The following is a 20,153-nucleotide window of genomic DNA, read 5'->3' on the forward strand; positions in this document are numbered from 1 at the left end:
TGCATTCCCATAGTCTTTTTTATAATGAAAAAGGGGTAAGTCCGCTAAATGTCTAAAAAGGGGAATCCCACAGTCCATATAGAATTGGAAAAATTGGCACAAAAATCAAAAACCAAAAAAACAACAGCAAAGGATAATATAAAACTGTACTTTAAAGAGGTAGTTCATAACAGTAATCAGAAGGTACATGTATTATTTTTAAAAAGAGATATAGGCATGTATATATATTATTTTAAAAAGATATCTGTATATATATTCTAAAAAAACCTATTTGGTCCAAGAGAAACATTCAACAATAAAAATACATAAGTACACCTACTAGCAGAAAGAGGAAGAAAAAAGCGAGGATAATTAATATCAGTGTATATATTTAAGTATAAAATTAATTACATAAAATTGTACAAATCAAATTCAATATTAAGGTTCAATAGGGTCTTCGTTGGAGACCCTATTGAAAAGAGGTAAAGAAGAAGGTATTTTAAATGACAATGAATATAAATTTTTATTGGTCGAATTTCCCAGAGTGCCTGTATTTTATACTTTGCCTAAGGTGCACAAAAATTTTGAAAATCCTCCGGGCCGGCCGATTGTGTCCGGCATTGGGTCCATTTCAGCCAATCTTTCCAAATACGTGGATATTTGGTTACAAAACCTAGTTAAAGAAATGCCATCATACCTTAGGGACACAACAGATGTAATTAAAATTATAAAAAACATCAAATGGGAAAATGGATACTTTCTAGTAACCTCAGATGTAACGGCACTTTATACCTCTCATGAGAAAGGATGTAAAATGGTTCAGGAATGTTTGGAAAAATCGGGAAATTTTAGTAACCCACATATTTTATTCCTTATAGACAGTATTAGATGGATTTTAGAAAACAATTATTTTAATTTTAATTCTAGATTTTACCTACAACTACAAGGTACGGCTATGGGGACCAGGTTCGCCCCTAGTTATGCTAACCTTTTCATGTCAGGATGGGAAACCGAAGTTATTTATGGCAGTCATAACTGGGGAACGAACCTGACATCATACCATAGATATATCGATGATATATTTTTTATATGGAAAGGTACACAATCGGACTTCTTTTTATCAAGTATTAATTCCAATGAGTGGGGTCTACATTTTAGCAGTTCTTTTAGTAGCCAGAATATTAATTTCCTAGATTTAGAAATCTATGAGGAAGCAGGTATTTTAAAAACAAAAAATTATTTTAAGAAAGTTGATGCCAATAGTTATGTACTATATAATAGTGGGCACTACACTCCGTGGTTAAATAATATTCCAAAAGGCCAACTACAAAGAATAAAAAGAAACTGCACCGAACAGAGTATTTTTGAAGAACAAGCTAAAATAGTGGTAGACAAATTTTCGCAAAAATATTATCCCACTCATATATTAAATAGGGCATTCGATGAAATAAAAAGTTTGGACCAAAATGAATTGGTTTTTAAACAAAGTAATTTCAACAGAGGACAAGAAAAATTTGAGAAAGTACCTTTGGTTTTAGATTTTAATCAGTATTTTAAAAAGGTTAAATCTATTATTAATAAACATTGGCACCTTTTAAAAAAAGACAGAGAACTATCGACAATTATTCCAGATAAGCCTTTTATCACTTTTAGAGAAGCACCTAGTTTAAAGCAGATCCTGACATTTAACCACCCAAGAAAAGAAGTGCCAGAAACATTCTTAAGTGTAAATAAAAAAGGTTTTTATTCATGTGGAAAATGTGTAGGATGCAAATGCAGCAAAAACAATACTGTAAGAGGGATTAGCAAATTTAAAACAAAATATACAACAGAAGAATATACCATTAAAGATTTTATTACTTGTTTTTCTAAAAATATTATATACCTTCTAATATGCCCATGTGGTCTACAGTATGTAGGGAGGACCACCCGCCCCTTACATAAAAGAATTTATGAACACGTTAATAATATTCGGAAGGGCGTAGATCACCATAGCGTATCTGCTCATTTTAAAAGGTACCATAACAAAGACCCTAGTGGCCTCACATTTTTAGGGATTCAAATGGTTAAAAAATCATGGCGCGGAGGAAATTTTATTCAATACCTAGGCAAAGAAGAAATGAAATGGGTTCACACATTAGATACCCTAGAACCCAAAGGTCTTAATATTGAATTTGATTTGTACAATTTTATGTAATTAATTTTATACTTAAATATATACACTGATATTAATGATCCTCGCTTTTTTCTTCCTCTTTCTGCTAGTAGGTGTACTTATGTATTTTTATTGTTGAATGTTTCTCTTGGACCAAATAGGTTTTTTAGAATATATATACAGATATCTTTTTAAAATAATATATATACATGCCTATATCTCTTTTTAAAAATAATACATGTACCTTCTGATTACTGTTATGAACTACCTCTTTAAAGTACAGTTTTATATTATCCTTTGCTGTTGTTTTTTTGGTTTTTGATTTTTGTGCCAATTTTTCCAATTCTATATGGACTGTGGGATTCCCCTTTTTAGACATTTAGCGGACTTACCCCTTTTTCATTATAAAAAAGACTATGGGAATGCACCCAATGAACTAATAGATTCCACGCCCCCAACATGGGCTTTAAAAGGCAGGACCAGCTACATCAGGACGTGATCTGAGGAAGCCGATTGGGCGAAACGCATCATCACGTCATTGCGTCATTACGTCATCACGCCATCACGTGATCGGACGAAACACCGAGTTCCAGGAAGTGCAGCGAAGTGCTGAAGTTTCGTATGGGAGTGGTAGATATCCCTCATACAAACACTGATACATGATTGTTTTACTTCCATATGGGAACGGTGACTTTGGATTTTATTTATAAAATAAAGTGTTTTTTTACTACTGATCGAGATGGTACCCTGCTATTTTATACTACCATCCAAGTCCTGATGTGTGGACTTATAAGCTGGACAAGTTAGAGCAGACTTTTACTGCTCTATCTTTGTGAGTAATATTCATATTTTGGGTTTATTTTATATACCTGTTTATCAAACAATATTATACTATGTTTTTTCCTCTCTGTATTTTTTTTATATGTTTTAACTTGATTGGAGCATCTAAGGAGACATATTTTTTTATTGTAAGTTATTATTTTATTACTTACCACCATTCACTTGCAATTTTGCACATAACCTTATTCGAGTGTGACTAATTTGCACACTCCTTTTTGCACTAATTATATGCATATACTCGCACCTTAAATATTTAAAGGTATAGCGCACCTTTTTTACTTATATTGTTTGTATGGTGCTGCCTTACCTTTTTCACCTTAATATTTACACCTAAATTGATACACTTAGCGCCTTTTTTGCTTGTTTATCTTTTTTTGATATAACAAACTATAGTTTTTTCCAATTTACAACTTTTCACACAATAAGTATATGGTTATGGGTTCAGGATGTAAATGGCTGACCATGTGTTTGAAAATATATTTCTTGGTAATAAATGAAGAAATTAACAGTTTTATACTAAACATTATCTGTTTCATTAAAAATGTATTTGTTGTGAAAGATTAAGGGAAAAAAACATAATGGCCTGCTGTTTGTACAGTCACTTAAGAAGCACTTTACTGGAGATCTATTTGTACTGACCCTGCATACATTTATTTGATATTATAAACTTGTATTAGGTGAAACTTTTTAGAGAAAGGTGGAAAAAGAAATAAAAGAAAGTCTATAATTATGTTGTTTTTTTGTTTTGTTTTTAAACAGTATATATGTTACAGTTAAAGTGCAGAAATCAGTTAATGTGCACATTACCTAGTTAATCTGCAGATTAACTAGGGCGATCAGTTAAAGTGCGGAAAATGATTTCGTTTCTTAAATATTTCTCTCATTACCCACATTACCTAGGTAATCTGCACATTACCTATTAGGCACTGGTTAAAGTGAAAAAAAATCATTCTGTCCTCCATCTCTCTGAGTGGTTCACAGCTCTGGAGGGCAACATGGTGTGCACAGGCTTCTGTTCTGTTCTTGTCTGGACCACATAGTCACATACCTCTTCAAACAGTTATCCCGAACTGGTAAGAAATGAGGAGCCCCCACCACCACAAGAGAGCGAGCACTTCCTGCACATTATGCAGCAACACCCTGCAATGATCCCAGCAGATGCTCTCCACTGTTCTCAATATCATCATATATTTGAAGACTGTCTGAATCAGTGGTCCATGAGCAGACCTCTCCTTGGTTTCATTCTCCTCAATGAGAGAAGTATTTCTCGGGCTTACAGAGCAGCATTGTTAGTAGCCAGCCCTCCCTCTCCCTTCCCCCCCCTCCCCCCCAAGAAGCAACAAGCCATGCGAATTTGATGGTGCAGGGCATTAAAAGGAACTTGCTAACAAAATGAATCGAGACAGGTTCACACAGTATCTTTCTGCCTTCAGACGAGAAGTGAACGACTGCAGAGACTGCACTGAAAGGGTGAAACAGGTTCTGCAAGGACGTTTTTGTAATAAATAATTTTCTCTTTTACCGAGGGAAAGAAGCAAACATTTTGCACTGAAAGGGTGAAACATGGTTCTGCAAGTACATGGTTTTTTGTAACAAATAATTCCTCTTTTTACCGAGTGAAAGAAACAAACATTTTGCACTTTAACTAGACGGAAGCAGTAAATGTGCAAATTACCTAGGTAAAGTGCGGAAAACTCTTGATTCCCCACTTTAACTGAGCAAATCAGTTAATCTGCAGATTAACTTGTTAATGTGCACATTAACTGATTTCTCACTTTAACTGTAACATATATACACTGATCAGTCACAGCATTAAAATCACTTACAGGTGAAGTGAATAAGATTGATTATATTGTTATAATGGCACCTGTCAAGGGGTGGGATATAATAGGCTGCAAGTGCACAGTCAGTTCTTAAATGTAATGTGTTGGAAGCAGAAATAATTGCCAAGTGAATAGACAAGGGCCAAATAGTGATGTGAGTGAAGATAAGCCCAACTAGTCAGATCACACAGAAGGACTACAGTAGATCAAATTAATTGCTGAAAACTTAATGCTTTGGCCTCCAAATTTCCCAGATCTCAATCTGATTGAGCATCTGTGAGATGTGCTGAAACAACAAGTCCAATCCATGAGGGCCCCACCTCACAACTTGTCTTGATGCCAGATACCGCAGGCCATATTCAGAGGTAATGTGGAGTCCACTCCTCAATGCATCAGAGATGTTTTGGCAGCACAAGGGGGGACTACACAATATTAGGCATGTAGTTTTAATGTTGTGACTGATCAGTATACATTTGGATTATAGTTCCCTCCAATAACTATTGGTAAATATGAGCAAAGATGGATGTGAAAAAAGTGTCTTGTTTAACGTTTTGATCTTTTGTTAAAAAAAATACACAAAAATACTCTGCTCTCATCAAACAATTGCAAACACAAACAGATCTGTCCCACAAAAAATATTTGTAAAATATATGTGCATCACAATTATTGGCAACCTTTTAGACAATACTTTGTTCTGCTTTTGTTTGGAAAGGTAACAGTCTTCTCCAATTATGCCTGATGAAGTTGGAGAATACATAGCAAGGGATCTGAGATAATTTATCTACAGAGAATCTCTCCAGAGCCTTCAACATTTGAGGTTGATGCAGGTGGACTGTCATCTTCAGTTCACCCCACATGTTTTCTATAGAGATCAAGTCAGGGACTGTGAAGGTCAGGGACTGTGAAGGTCAGAAGACTGTGGTCAGTTAACCATTTTTGTTTGATTTTGATGTATGTTTTGGATCATTGTCCTGCTGGAAGATCCAGCAATGACCCATTTAAGCTTTCTGGAAGAGGCAGTCGTGTGTTAATTTAATACCTGTTGATATTTGATAGAGTCTGTAATGCCATGTATCCTAATAAAATATCCAGATCCTCTGGCAGACAAATAGATCTATACATACATTAAAAAGCCACCACCATATTTTGGGCATTAAAAAGTACTTTTCCATATGGCTTACCTCTCTGTGTGTGCCAAACACACCTCTGGTGTTATTGCCAAAAAACTTTTTAATCTTACCATAGATCCAATCCCATTTGAAGTTCAAGTAACATATGGCAAATTGAACATGCTTAAGTTTGTTTTTGCATGAGAGTAAAAGATTTTTTGTCTTGAAACCGTTCCAAACAATTTGTGGTGATGTAGGTGACATCGGATTGTAGTTTTAGAGACTTTCTGACCAAAAAACGCAACTCACGTAATTATCCAGCTGTGGTCATTGGATATTTTCTAATGATTCTATCCTCTTTTCAGTGCATTGAGACAATATTAGTGCATTGAGACAATATAGGCCACACACAGGGCCGGTACAAGGATTTGCCGCTCCATTCGCTTTTGGCTTGAATCTATGTAGGGACAGAGACATTATAGTATTCGGAATACAGGTTTATATTCCTAACACTATAGTGTTCCTCTAAAAGTATAGATTTTTTTTCATTAAAATGGTCCTTTGTGTCCAAATGCAGTCATTAATACACATATGCACACACTAATTTACAAACTTACACTACAATGTTCCACACAATCACAATCCGTGACCAATGCACACTCAAATTCACTGACTCATGCAGAGTGACAGACACACACTGGCCAAGCAGACCTACAGTGACTCATGTAGACTGACACACACACACTGGCTCAAGCAGACACACACAAACACTAGCCCTAGCAGACACACACACACTGACCCAAGCACACACGCACACACATACACACACATATACACACAGACCCAAGCAGACACACACACACACACTGACCCAAGAAGGCTGACTCAAACAGACACACACACTGACCCAAGCAGACACACACACACATACTGACCTAAGTAGATGCATACACACACTGATCCAGACACACACAAACTGACCCAAGCAAACAAACACTGGCCCAAGAGACACACACGGACCCTAGCAGACACACACTAAGCCTAGCAGACACACACTGACCCAAGCACACACACATACTAACCCAAGGAGACACAAATACACAGACCCAAGCAGACACTCACACACTGACTCAAGCACACACACTGAATCAAACAGACAAATACACTGACCCAAGCAGACTCACACTAACCCAAGCAGACTCACACTAACCCACACCCACACACACTGACTAAGCAGACACACTGATCAAAGCAGACACACACACACACACACACACTGACTCAAGCAGACTGATACACATTCTTTTAAACACACACACACACACACACACTATTAAGTCCCCCTTTTGCCTACTCTTCACATTGACTCAGTCTCTCCGTGTGTCCCAGGCTTCTGTACTGCGCCTGGCTGCCTCCACTCTCTCTCAGTCCTGCCCCTACTATCCTCCTGCCCACTTGACCCTGAGTACAGGGCAAGGAATAGGAGTGATCCAGCTCCCGTTATGAGAGGTGTGTATGGAGGGGGCAGCTCTGTGAACTTTGGGGTCTGAGGTTGATGGCACCGGGCGCTAGTCTGCAGCTATGTAAGTGCTCCCATGCGCCCGGTGCCATAACCTGCGTCATGAACTTCAGACTTTGTCCCACATAGTGAGGCAGTCAAAATCACCAGTAAAGCTGCTGCCGGTGCCCCCCGTTGAGAAGCACCCTAGGCAGCTGCCTAATCGGCCTGTAGGATACGCCAGCCCTGGCCACAAAACCCCTTCATGTTAATTCGAAACATTTCCAGTTGACTGGGACTACTTAATTATTGCTCTGATGGTGGAAATTTTAAAATTTTCTTATAGCCACTTCCCATTTTGTGAAGCTCAGCAACCTTTTGCCTAACATCACAGCTATTTCCTTGGTCTTACCCATTGTGATGAATGAATAAGGGAATTAGGCCTATGTGTTACCTTATATTTATACCCCTAGGAAACAGGAAGTCTTGGCTGAACTATTTCCTGTTCCAAGTCACTCAGGTGTTTTCTTTAAAAAATTAAAATACCAATGAGAGTGAACTATATAATAGATTTTTTTCTCATATGAATTTATAGGGGTGCCAATAATTGTTTCACATATCTATTTAAGTACAATAAATCCACTATATACACAGCCAATATGTGATAGTGAGAGTGTGTAGCGCTTAATAATTAATCACTTACTCCCCGGCAATTTCTCAAGGGTATGTAAGGTATCTGAATAATATCCAATCCTTTTGTTGCATGTTCCTCAAGAAAGAACAAAAAGAGAGAACAGGGGAAATTCGCCCTGGTGTTGAAATCCTTATAACTTTAGGTATCAGAAATAAAGGTGGAGGTATTCTTCTCACCTGAATAAGAGCCTGTAACCTGGCTCTGAGTATAATGGCCCGTGAGTCCTTTTTAGGGATGACTCTTTCCCCCTTTCCAGCAGGATAGAAGATATACCAGATGCATGCAACTTGATAAAGGTTTATTCATACGAACATTTAAAACCATTTAAAATACATACAATATCCTGGTAGTTTGTCCAAAACGCGTTTCGCCGATCTCACCCGGCTTTCACCAATTGAGAAAGCCGGGTGAGATCGGCGAAACGCGTTTTGGACAAACTACCAGGATATTGTATGTATTTTAAATGGTTTTAAATGTTCGTATGAATAAACCTTTATCAAGTTGCATGCATCTGGTATATCTTCTATCCTGCTGGAAAGGGGGAAAGAGTCATCCCTAAAAAGGACTCACGGGCCATTATACTCAGAGCCAGGTTACAGGCTCTTATTCAGGTGAGAAGAATACCTCCACCTTTATTTCTGATACCTAAAGTTATAAGGATTTCAACACCAGGGCGAATTTCCCCTGTTCTCTCTTTTTGTTCTTTCTTGAGGAACATGCAACAAAAGGATTGGATATTATTCAGATACCTTACATACCCTTGAGAAATTGCCGGGGAGTAAGTGATTAATTATTAAGCGCTACACACTCTCACTATCACATATTGGCTGTGTATATAGTGGATTTATTGTACTGGATTATAATAGGATTGGAGAGTTCCTATTTTTTGTGTGTGAGCTGCTGCACTAAGAGCACCTTATTTTGGAAATTATTTTAAGCGCCTGTTAACACAGACCACTTTGTATATTTGTTACATATCTATTTAACAATGATTTTTTTTTCTTGGATAAATCTGTGCTGATATCCACGAGAGCAGAATATTTTTGTGTATTTTTTACCATAAAATCAAAAGGTTAAACAAAAAAGACGATTTTTTTTACCTCCTTCATTGTTCATATTTACCAAGGGTGCCAATATTAAAAAAATAATAATCATATAATCGAGTGGTTGTGGAAACATTATAATAAACCACAAGACTGAAGATCAAATGGTTTCTAACTGTTGCCAGGTGGCATATTATTTCCCTAACATACAATTCAACATTAGCTACCTCTTATGTTACATTATATTTTAGGGCTAATTTTAGTATGTTAGTGAAATCAGCTTTATAGATGAAGCAGTGCAGCCTTATGCTATGCCATTAAAAAAATAGAACAAGTGTTATAAACATATATTCCGTCTGAGGAATGAAGCACATTGCTTGGGAAAAAAAAAAGAAACTGCATAACAAAAATTGTGTTAACAAAAGATAATTACGGTCATTGAGGAAAAGTTAGAATATATTAATAACAATAAACACTTACATGGCAGAGAGGTGAATACTGAACACCTTTCTCCCTCATCAGAAACTGTTAACTATAAGCATGAAACACATACAACATCTCTCCACCTTTCTGTCATGTAAATGTATACTTTTGCTGTATGAGCTTTTTCGCAATAAAAGCAATTATCTTTTGGTAACATATGTTTGTGATGTGCAGGATACACTAGTATCATTTAAATAAGTATTTACTTTTATGTGATGCCAGGATCAGTGTTAGAGTAGTGCTAGGGTTAATTTGAGAACTAGGGTTTTGTTAGTGTAAGGATAAGTGCTTTATTGGTAGTAAGTTTATAATTGTTAGTTATATCCCATGTGTTCCCTATTAAGGGTTAATAAATATATAGGGGTGCATATAAAAAATACCCCTCTCTGTCTCATTAGAGATATCTTTGCCGGAGGCTGAAGGAAGTGGGGTGAAAGGTCAGGGTAGGACCCACCTAAATGTATATAGATTAAATAATGCTTACATATTTAATGTCACATATTATTATTTATTAATTTTATTACTGATCATGCCAGTAATTTAACCTCCAACTCTGAGGTGGTGTACGTGGCTTAATTTTCCCCTTAAGGATGGCAGGCATTCTATGCTGCCCTTAAGGAGCCGAGCCTAAACTCTGGCAAGCAGCAGAACGTCCACCTTACCTGATCCACGCTGTTCATCCGCCGGCGATCGCCGTTGCTCCCAGTCTGGGGGGACTGCCTGACAGCCCAGTCAGTCTCCCTGCTTCTGTAAAATAAAAAAATATATAAATATATATATTAGTAAATAAAATAATAAATTAAAAAATATATATATAGATATAAAAGATATAATATTATAAAATATAAATAATAAGTAAATAAATAAATACATTTTTTTTAAAATATCCTCTGTTTACAGCACTTATATTCCACATCCTGAGAAAGACCTCAGGAAAGCCTTTAAATTTCTAGCGTTGTAAAATTACGATATAAAGTGTGTTTTCTGCAATATCTTTTGCCCTCTTTATTACAGGCCTACCCGTACGTTGGTTTTGGCACACCACTTCCAACTTTCCCCCTCTTCTCTATTTTCATACATGAATTAAGTTCTGACCACAAGTAAAAGGCCATAGGCCTGAATCTGAGCTCTACCCCCTGCTTACCTATGCTGGTTCCTGTTAGAGCGACCCCTCCCACCACTCCCTCTAATTACTTACTATCATCATTACATTACCTCTGGTAATGTAATTATGTACTTACTATCATCATTACATTACCTCTGGTAATGTATTATTCGGCACACCACTACCAACTTCCCCCTCTTCTCTATTTTCATATATGAATTACCGTATATACTCGAGTATAAGCCGACCCGAATATAAGCCGAGGCCCCTAATTTTACCCCAAAAAACTGGGAAAACTTATTGACTCGAGTATAAGACTAGGGTGGGAAATGCAGCAGCTGCTGGTAAATTTCTAAATAAAATTAGATCCTTAAAAAAATTATATTAATTGAATTTTTATTTACAGTGTGTGTATGAGAATGCAGTGTGTGTGTATGAGAATGCAGTGTGTGTGTATGAGAATGCAGTGTGTATATGAATGCAGTGTGTGTGTATATGAATGCAGTGTGTGTGTATGAGAATGCTGTGTGTATGAGTGCAGTGTGTGTGTATGAGAATGCTGTGTATGAGTGCAGTGTGTGTATGAGAATGCGGAGTATGAATGCAGTGTGTGTATGAATGCAGTGTGTGTGTATGAATGCTGTGTGTGTGTGTATGAATGCTGTGTGTATGAGTGCAGTGTGTGTGTATGAGAATGCTGTGTGTATGAGCATGCTGTGTGTATGAGTGCAGTGTGTGTGTATGAGTGCAGTGTGTGTGTATGAATGCAGTGTGTGTATGAATGCAGTGTGTGTATGAATGCAGTGTGTGTGTATGAATGCAGTGTGTGTGTATGAATGCAGTGTGTATGAGTGCAGAGTGTGTGTATGAGAATGCTGTGTGTATGAGTGCAGTGTGTGTGTATGAGAATGCTGTGTGTATGAGTACTGTGTGTATGAGTGATGTGTGTGTGTATGAGAATGCTGTGTGTATGAGTGCTGTGTGTGTGTATGAATGCAGTGTGTGTGTGTATGAGTGCAGTGTGTGTGTGTATGAATGCAGTGTGTGTGTGTATGAATGCAGTGTGTGTATGTGTGTGTGTAATGCAGAGTGTGATGCAGAGCCTTGGTGGGGGGTGGGCATTTTTATTTTTTAATTATTATTTTAATTTTTTTTTTTTGTTTCATTACATTTTTTATTATTATTATTATTTTTTATTTTATTATTTTTATTTTATTATTATTATTATTATTTTTTTTTTGTATTATTATTAATATATATACACATTTTTTCGTCCCCCCTCCCTGCTTGCTAGCTGGCCAGGGAGGGGGGCTCTCCTTCCCTGGTGGTCCAGTGGATGGGCACTGTGTAGGAGGGGGCTGTGGGGGCTGCAGAGAGATGTTACTTACCTTTCCTGCAGCTCCTGTCAGCTCTCTCCTCCTCCGCCGGTCCGTTCAGCACCTCGGTCAGCTCCCAGTGTAAATCTCGCGAGAGCCGCGGCTCTCGCGAGATTTACACTGTGAGCTGACAGAAGAGCTGAACGGACCGGCGGAGGAGGAGAGAGCTGACAGGAGCTGCAGGAAAGGTAAGTAACATCTCTCTGCAGCCCCCACAGCCCCAGTCTGTATTATGGCAATGTAAATTGCCATAATACAGACTCTGACTCGAGTATAAGCCGAGTTGGGGTTTTTCAGCACAAAAAATGTGCTGAAAAACTCGGCTTATACTCGAGTATATACGGTAAGTTCCAACCACAAATATATATATATATATATATATATATATATATATATATATCAAAATACACTTAGAATGAAATTATATATATATATATATATAGATATATATATACACACACACATATATATATATATATATATATATATATAAATAATACAAAATATATATGTATCCATATACATAATTACATAAATATCCCCGTAGACTTCAAATATATAAATATTTAAATTCTACATGCATATTTCTGTAATATTTTTACATAATTAAGTAACTATATTGATTGCAATTTGAGGGACCTGCCTGACACCCGAAGCCGAAAGTTCAGAAAATGTAATTTGCTAGCCCTATATTTAACCCTGTAACTTTCCAAGACACCCTTAAACCTGTACATGGCGGGTACTGTTTTACTCTGGAAACTGTGCTGAACACATATATTAGTGTTTCAAAACAGTAAACATGTCACAGTGATGAAATTGTCAGTGAAAGTAATTTTATTTCTCCATTTTTCCCACACAAATGGCACTTTCACTGACGATATCATTATTGTGATAAGTTTTACTGTTTTGAAACACTCTTATTTGTGTTCAGCGAAGTCCCATGATTATAACAGTAGCCCTCATGTACTGGTGTTATAGTGTTTTTGAAAGTTACAGGGTCAAATATAAGGCTTGCCCATTTCATTTTTTTGTCATTGAAATTTGCCACATTGGTTATGTTGCTTTTGAGACCGTATGGTAGCCCAGTAGAGATGTCCCGAACAGTTCGCCGGGAAATGTTCGCCAGCGAACATAGCTTGTTCGCGGTCGCCGCGGCGGGCGAACATATGCGATGTTCGGTCCGCCCCCTACTCGTCATGGAGGTGGGAGGGTCTGGGAGGGAGGGTCTGCTGCTGATTGGCTGGAATGTGTCTGCTGACTGTGAGGTACAGGGTCAAAGTTTACTCAATGAAGACGAATAGGGGGTGGCGAATAGTTCCCGGCGAACTGTTCGGGACATCTCTATAGCCCAGGAATAAGAATTACCCCCATTATGGCATACCATTTGCAAAACGTATACTACCCAAGGTATTGCAAATGGGGTATGTCCAGTCTTTTTTAGTAGCCACTTAGTCACAAACACTGGCCAAAATTAGCGTTCAATTTAGTTTTTTACTTTTTTCACACACAAACAAATATGAACGCTAACTTTGGCCAGTTTTTGTGACTAAGTGGCTACTAAAAAAGATTGGACATACCCAATATTGTATACCCTGGGTTGTCTACTTTAAAAAAATATGTACATGTGGGGTGTGATTCAGAGATTTATGACAGATAACATTGTTCACCATATTTTGTTATTATTTTTTTAAGTAGATTATATTACATGATACAAATAATGGTATGTAAAGAAATAACTTTTTGTCCTTAAAAAAACAATATATAACTTGCATGGTAACAGTAAATGAGAGAGAGGAAAATTACAGCTAAACACAAACACCACAAAAGTGTTAAAACAGGCCTGGTCCTTAACGTACAACATGGCCAAAACAGTCCGGTCCTGAAGGGGTTAATGGGTTAATCTAATTTCTTGTATTTTATTATTGTTGTCCTTTCTGTTTGATGTCAAACTAAAAAAAAAATTTATTTTACAGGGCAATGATGTCCGGATAATAATTGGACAGTTTGATGAGCATATGGCTGCAAAAGTGTTCTGTTGTGTAAGTCAAGCTTTTTTTTTTTTTTAAATCAACTGAACTCATCTAATTAAAAATAAAGATTTTTAAAAATGCTTTTTTATTTCAATTAGTTAATGTAAAAATATCAGCTAAATGTCATTTTATAGTCAAAACCACAAGATACAGGCTGAAACAAGATTCACATAACCTCAATGCATATGTAACATAGCTCAAGCTTGAGAAAGACCTCGGTCAGAGGTCGAAACGTTGCTGGTTGTATTATACACAATACTCTATTAAAACCCCTGAGAGCCTGGACCATTTTTTTTATCAAACAACCTATTAGTGAAGATGAGTCCATATCTATTTTTCTTAATGTTACAAACTCTTTGCTGTAGTGAAATTAGCTTTCATCAAGTCTCAATGGATGACTTCTCCTCTTGCTTGCTGCATATTTCTACAAATGAAAAGTTGTTTGTACATGCTCTTTTTAAAAGAAAGCAAATGTATTTCTAGTCTTTGTGAATAAATATCAATATCAATCTTCTTTTCTCTTATTTTTAAGAAGGGAGTTTTAGTTTTTTTTGCAATAATTCACTTAGGGAATAGCGACATACAAGCTATTTGTCCAAGATGGCTCACAAGAGTTTCATTTATGTAGCCCATGGATCAGCGCAGCTAAGAGGAATAGGCCTTGACAGAGCCAGGAGGTAGGCATAGCAGGCACAGGAAGTTAGTGACAGCTAGCATGCTGGGTAGGGCGGAGCCATAAGGGGAGTATTTACACCAGCCATTATATGAAGTGGCCATTTTAACTGAGCCTAAGCTTACCTGTCAGTTGTCCCTCCCACCCTCCCTGTATTTGGTTAGGTTAGTTGATTTCCCGTTTTTTCACAGTGGCGGGTAATGGCCTGGTTAAATCGGAGGGTAGATGGAGGAGAAAGTGGGTATCCTGAGGTTTAGTGTGGATTGGGCAGTGTTGCACGTGGTTGGTAGGTTCGAGCCCGTCGGTGGCGTCTTGGTACACCCTACACTGGAACTGGTGGGTAGCGGTGTCTTGGTACACCCCTACAATGGATATGGTGGGTAGCGGTGTCTTGGTACACCCCTACAATCGATATGGTGGGTAGCGGTGTCTCGGTACACCCCTACAATTTAACCTGGTGGAAATGTGGTCATGTTAATGTTAATAAGATTTGTTGGCAATGACCCCATTTGTTATTCCTTAATTATTTTATTAATAATTTAATAAAGCTGTGGACTAATTATTTCCAACAGTATAACCTGTGTCTGTGTTTTAATGGGGGTTTGGGTAAGGTTAGCGTATATGCCGGCAAATCCGACTGTGCGCCTGTCATGAAACAGTGAGATAAATTACTTTCAAAATTATGGGCAAGCAATGTTGATCATGTGTTTGTTTACAGCTATTTTGGTCTTAGCTATATAAGTCATTTGTCAAGTCACCAATATTTACTAGTTAGCAAAGGAAACACCTACAATCAAAATGTGTTTACATTTTACACCCACAGGGACTGGTTTGCAACTGTCAGTAAATATTGATTATTTCCACATTTTGATTATGATGCGTAATATGAGGATTGCAAGTGTTTGTCTTTAAGGTAAAGTCTCACAAGTCAAAATCAATATTTTGAGTTTGAGGTAATACTACACCCACAATAATTACACAGCAGGGGATATTTGTCACTTATATGTTTCTATGTCAATAAGAAATAGAATTGTTCAGTCCTCTGCTTATGACATTCTCTCTGTACATGGCTGTCATTCTTCAAATAGTTGGTTGTGTCAAGCTGACATAGGTAGAAAACTGAATTACAAAATATCATTTACAGCCAGGTAGAAAACCTAACCAAAAATTGGATGCTGCAATTGTGCCTTTCATTTTACAACTTGTCCACTAATATCAATTCAACTAACAGTACTCAATAAATATGTATGTATAATGCTAGAGATACTTCTTAAGTATTTAGAGTAGGGCCCACCACCTAAGACTTAAATAAAGGAGTTTACTCACCTTTTTCCCCAAACCACGCCAGTCTCTCTGTAGCCAACACACTTTCCTTAGTGAAGTAATCAATTCTAATGATTTCAGCTGAACCAATGTTTGTCCTGTAAAAAATTGCATGATCATAATAGGAAACCCCTCTAGTGGATGTGGCAGCCACAAGAGATGTCCTTGGGGACATAAATGAACACATCACCAAAAAGGCAGTATTTAGACTACAGGGACAAGCATTAAGCTGTAGTGGTGCTGGTTCTTAGACTGTCCCTTTAACACTAGCACGGACTACATATCTTTTCTTAACCCTTTCATTACCAAGAAAATTTTGTTTGAAGAAATGTTAGCATAATATGTATTTGAAACAAGAGGTGTTTAGCTAGTCCAAAAATATATAATAAAGGAACAATTTTGTATATAGATTGCTATTCAAAAAAACTTATAAAGTTAAAGTGGCTCTGTCTCCAGAAAGAAAATTGAGCATTTGGTAACGATAAAATATTTAGACAGTCTACACTATTCCTTGTCTTGTAATATTTTACAGAGGAACTGACATATTTAGTATAAAGGTAAAAATGCAATTTTTTTATCATAGGGTAGGCAAAAACAAATAGATAAATACAAATGGTCAAATGGTAGACATTTGATGGCATTTCTAGCAGTACAGTCTACAAAAATGTTTTGCATAATGCCAACATACAAAAACTAAAATTAAATTGAATATTTATAAAATAAGGAATTTAAAAAATAAAATAAAAATTATATCAATGTTAGTAATGACAAGAGGCTTAAGAGGCATTTAATAAATTGAACAAAATTATAAACGCAACACTATTGTTTTTGCCCCTATTTTTCATGAGCTGAACTCAAACATCTAAGACTTTTTCTATGTACACAAAAGGCCTATTTCTCTCAAATATTGTCCACAAATCTATCTAAATCTGTGTTAGTGCGCACTTCTCCTTTGCCGAGATAATCCATCCACCTCACAGGTGTGGCATATCAAGATGCTGATTAGACAGCATGATTATTGCACTGGTGTGCCTTAGGCTGGCCACAATAAAAGACCACTCTAAAATGTGCAGTTTTACCACATAGCACAATGCCACGAATGTCGCAAGTCTTGAGGGAGCGTGCAATTGGCATGCTGACTTCAAGAATGTCCACTAGAGCTGGTGCACGTGAATTGAATGTTAATTTCTCTACTATAAGACGTCTCCAAAGGCATTTCAGAGAATTTGGCAGTACATCCAATCGGCCTCACAACCACAGACCACATGCAACCACACCAGCCCAGGACATCCACATCCAGCATCTTCACCTCCAAGAACATCTGAGACCAGCCACCCGGACAGCTGCTGCAACAATCGGTTTGCATAAGCAAAGACTTTCTGCACAAACTGTAAGAAACTATTTATGGGAAGCTCATCTGCATGCTCGTTGTCCTCATCAGGGTCTCGACCTGACTGCAGTTCATCGTCGTAATCAACTTGTGTGGGCTAATGCTCACATTCAATGGTGTCTGGCACTTTGAAGAGGTGTTCTCGTCACGTATGAATCTCGTTTTTCACTGAACAGGGTAGATGTCAGACAGCGTGTATGGTGTTGTGTGGGTGAGCAGTTTGCTGATGTCATCGTTGTGGATCTAGTGGCCCATGGTGGCAGTGGGGTTATGGTATGGGCAGGCATATGTTATGGACAACAAATACAGGTGCATTTTATTGATGGCATTTTGAATGCACAGAGATATCGTGATGAGATCCTGAGGCCCATTGTTGTGCCATTCATCCATGACCATCACCTCATGTTGCAGCATGTTAATGCACGGCCCCATGTTGCAAGGATCTGTGCACAATTCCTGGAAGCTGAAAACATCCCAGTTCTTGCATAGCCAGCATACTCACTGGACATGTCACCCACTGAGCATGTTTGGGATGCTCTGGATCGGCGTATTCGACAGCATGTTCCAGGTCTTGCCAATATCCAGCAACTTCGCACAGCCATTGAAGAGGAGTGGACCTACATTCCATAGGCCACAATCAACAACCTGATCAACTCTATGCAAAGGAGATGTGTTGCACTGCGTGAGGCAAATGGTATCACACCAGATACTGACTGATTTTCGGACCCCCCTCCCGGATCCACCCAATACAGGAAAACTGCACATTTTAGAGTGACCTTTTATTGTGGCCAGCCTAAGGCACACCTGTGCAATAATCATGCTGTCTAATCAGCATCTTGATATGCCACACCTGTGAGGTGGATGGATTATTTTGGCAGAGGAGAAGTGCTCACTAACACAGATTGAGACAGATTTGTGAACAATATTTGAGAGAAATAGGCCTTTTATGTACATAAAAAAGTCTAAGATGTTTGAGTTCAGCTCATGAAAAATGGAGTCAAAATCAAAAGTGTTGTGTTTATAATTTTGTTCAGTGTAGATATTATTCACTCCTACCGCCCTCTTGACTGTAGGCATAAAGCGATTGTTAAAGTTTTCTTTACTGTTTGAAAGGGAAGTTGTCATTTTGAGGACATCTGCAAAATTAAATGGGTGAAATGAGAATGTGTAAATCTTCAAGCTGGTAATCATTCCTGGAATATGTAGGTAAGTAAGGCTAAATGGACTACATTTTATTTGACAAAGTTTTTAGTAGTGAAGGATGTAAACACTTACTCTTGCACTGCCATCCAGTAAACCTCTCAAGAATATAATAGATTGTGTTCCCAGATATCAGTTCTTTCTTTATTATTTATTCATCCATGTAATACAACACGTAAGCAATTTTAAAAAAAACAACCTCTAATGTATACGTACTTAAAATCAAGTTTAACAAAATGATAAAGCAGAAAACATAAATGCAAGCTGTTTACTTTGTCATTGTGATTGTAATGTCTTTGGTATACATATGCATACGATTAATTATTCTTAACAGCAGGTGCGAGAGATATGGCCACTTAGGTCTAAGTACTGCATAAAGGATTAGATGAAATTTGCAGTAATATATTTAACATGATCAAAGAGCTACCCAGCATTGATCTACTTTACTCAGTCTCCGCCACCCCATTATTCGTACACCTTCATTTACTTTCCAATTTATACATACCTTTGATTATACAAATCTTCTTGGCAACCACGCGAGACACTGCAAGATGCTGTAGAGATTCTCATATTCCCACCAGGAGAGAATTAGTCTTTCAATTTCATTACAATGCAATCATGGAAAGAAACAGAATTCATTTGAAAGCTAACTAGCTTGTGGAAAAATAGTTAAAGGAACACTCGAATTAGACTTAAGCAAAGGCACTTTTTGCCTTCAGAGTACTATATATTTATATAAAATACAAAAATATGTATTATTCTTTCTTAAGAAATAAATGAAAACAGGATAAAAAAAGCATGATACACATTAGCACTAATTCTACAATAAATTACAAAGTTCCCATCTATGCATAAAAACAAAATCAAATAACACACTGACCACAGTCTATTCTTTCAAATAATTGGGTATGTTACTAGACCCCAATCTATCTTTTGGCCTCCACATAGAAAACCTTCATCATAACTTTATCCAAAATTAGGTGACCTGTACAAAAACATATCTTTCCTAGGCCCAGCAGTAAAGGAAAATATTGTGCAGCACATGCTAATGTCAATCATTTATTATGGGGATGTAGTATATGCACTTGCAACGCAATTCCACCTTAATAAACTTACTACATTGTATAACTCGTTCTGCCTCTTTGTGCTACAATGGGTAATTACAAGACCCACCATTGTGACATGTTAAAAGAGCTAAACAGGCTATTGCTGGAATCCAGATGCACCCTTCATCTTTCCAACCTTGTGTTTAAGAGCTTTTCTGGGAAGCTCCCACCCTACCTGAGCCGAATGCTCTCCCCAGTTGCCCCTACCTCCTATAAGCTCTGATCCTGTACCACCATTTTATTTAGTCTACCTCAATACAAAAAGAAAGTGTCTTGATCCTCATTTCCCTACAGAGCACCGCAATTATGAATCAATCTCCCTCACA

The 20,153-nt window shown here is 37.4% G+C and overlaps 1 protein-coding gene across 2 annotated transcripts in view; it reads left to right on the forward strand.

Moving 5' to 3' along the window:
• Positions 1-20,153, forward strand: part of GABBR2 (gamma-aminobutyric acid type B receptor subunit 2) — a 630,870-nt gene that overhangs the window by 343,198 nt on the left and 267,519 nt on the right. For both annotated transcript variants that reach the window (XM_063451858.1, XM_063451859.1), the window contains exon 5: positions 14,079-14,144. In XM_063451858.1, coding sequence (XP_063307928.1) covers positions 14,079-14,144 — 66 coding nt within the window. The remainder of the gene's footprint in view (positions 1-14,078; positions 14,145-20,153) is intronic.

Source organism: Pelobates fuscus, chromosome 4 (assembly GCF_036172605.1).
Source record: "Pelobates fuscus isolate aPelFus1 chromosome 4, aPelFus1.pri, whole genome shotgun sequence".
In the NCBI taxonomy this organism is placed as follows: domain Eukaryota; kingdom Metazoa; phylum Chordata; class Amphibia; order Anura; family Pelobatidae; genus Pelobates; species Pelobates fuscus.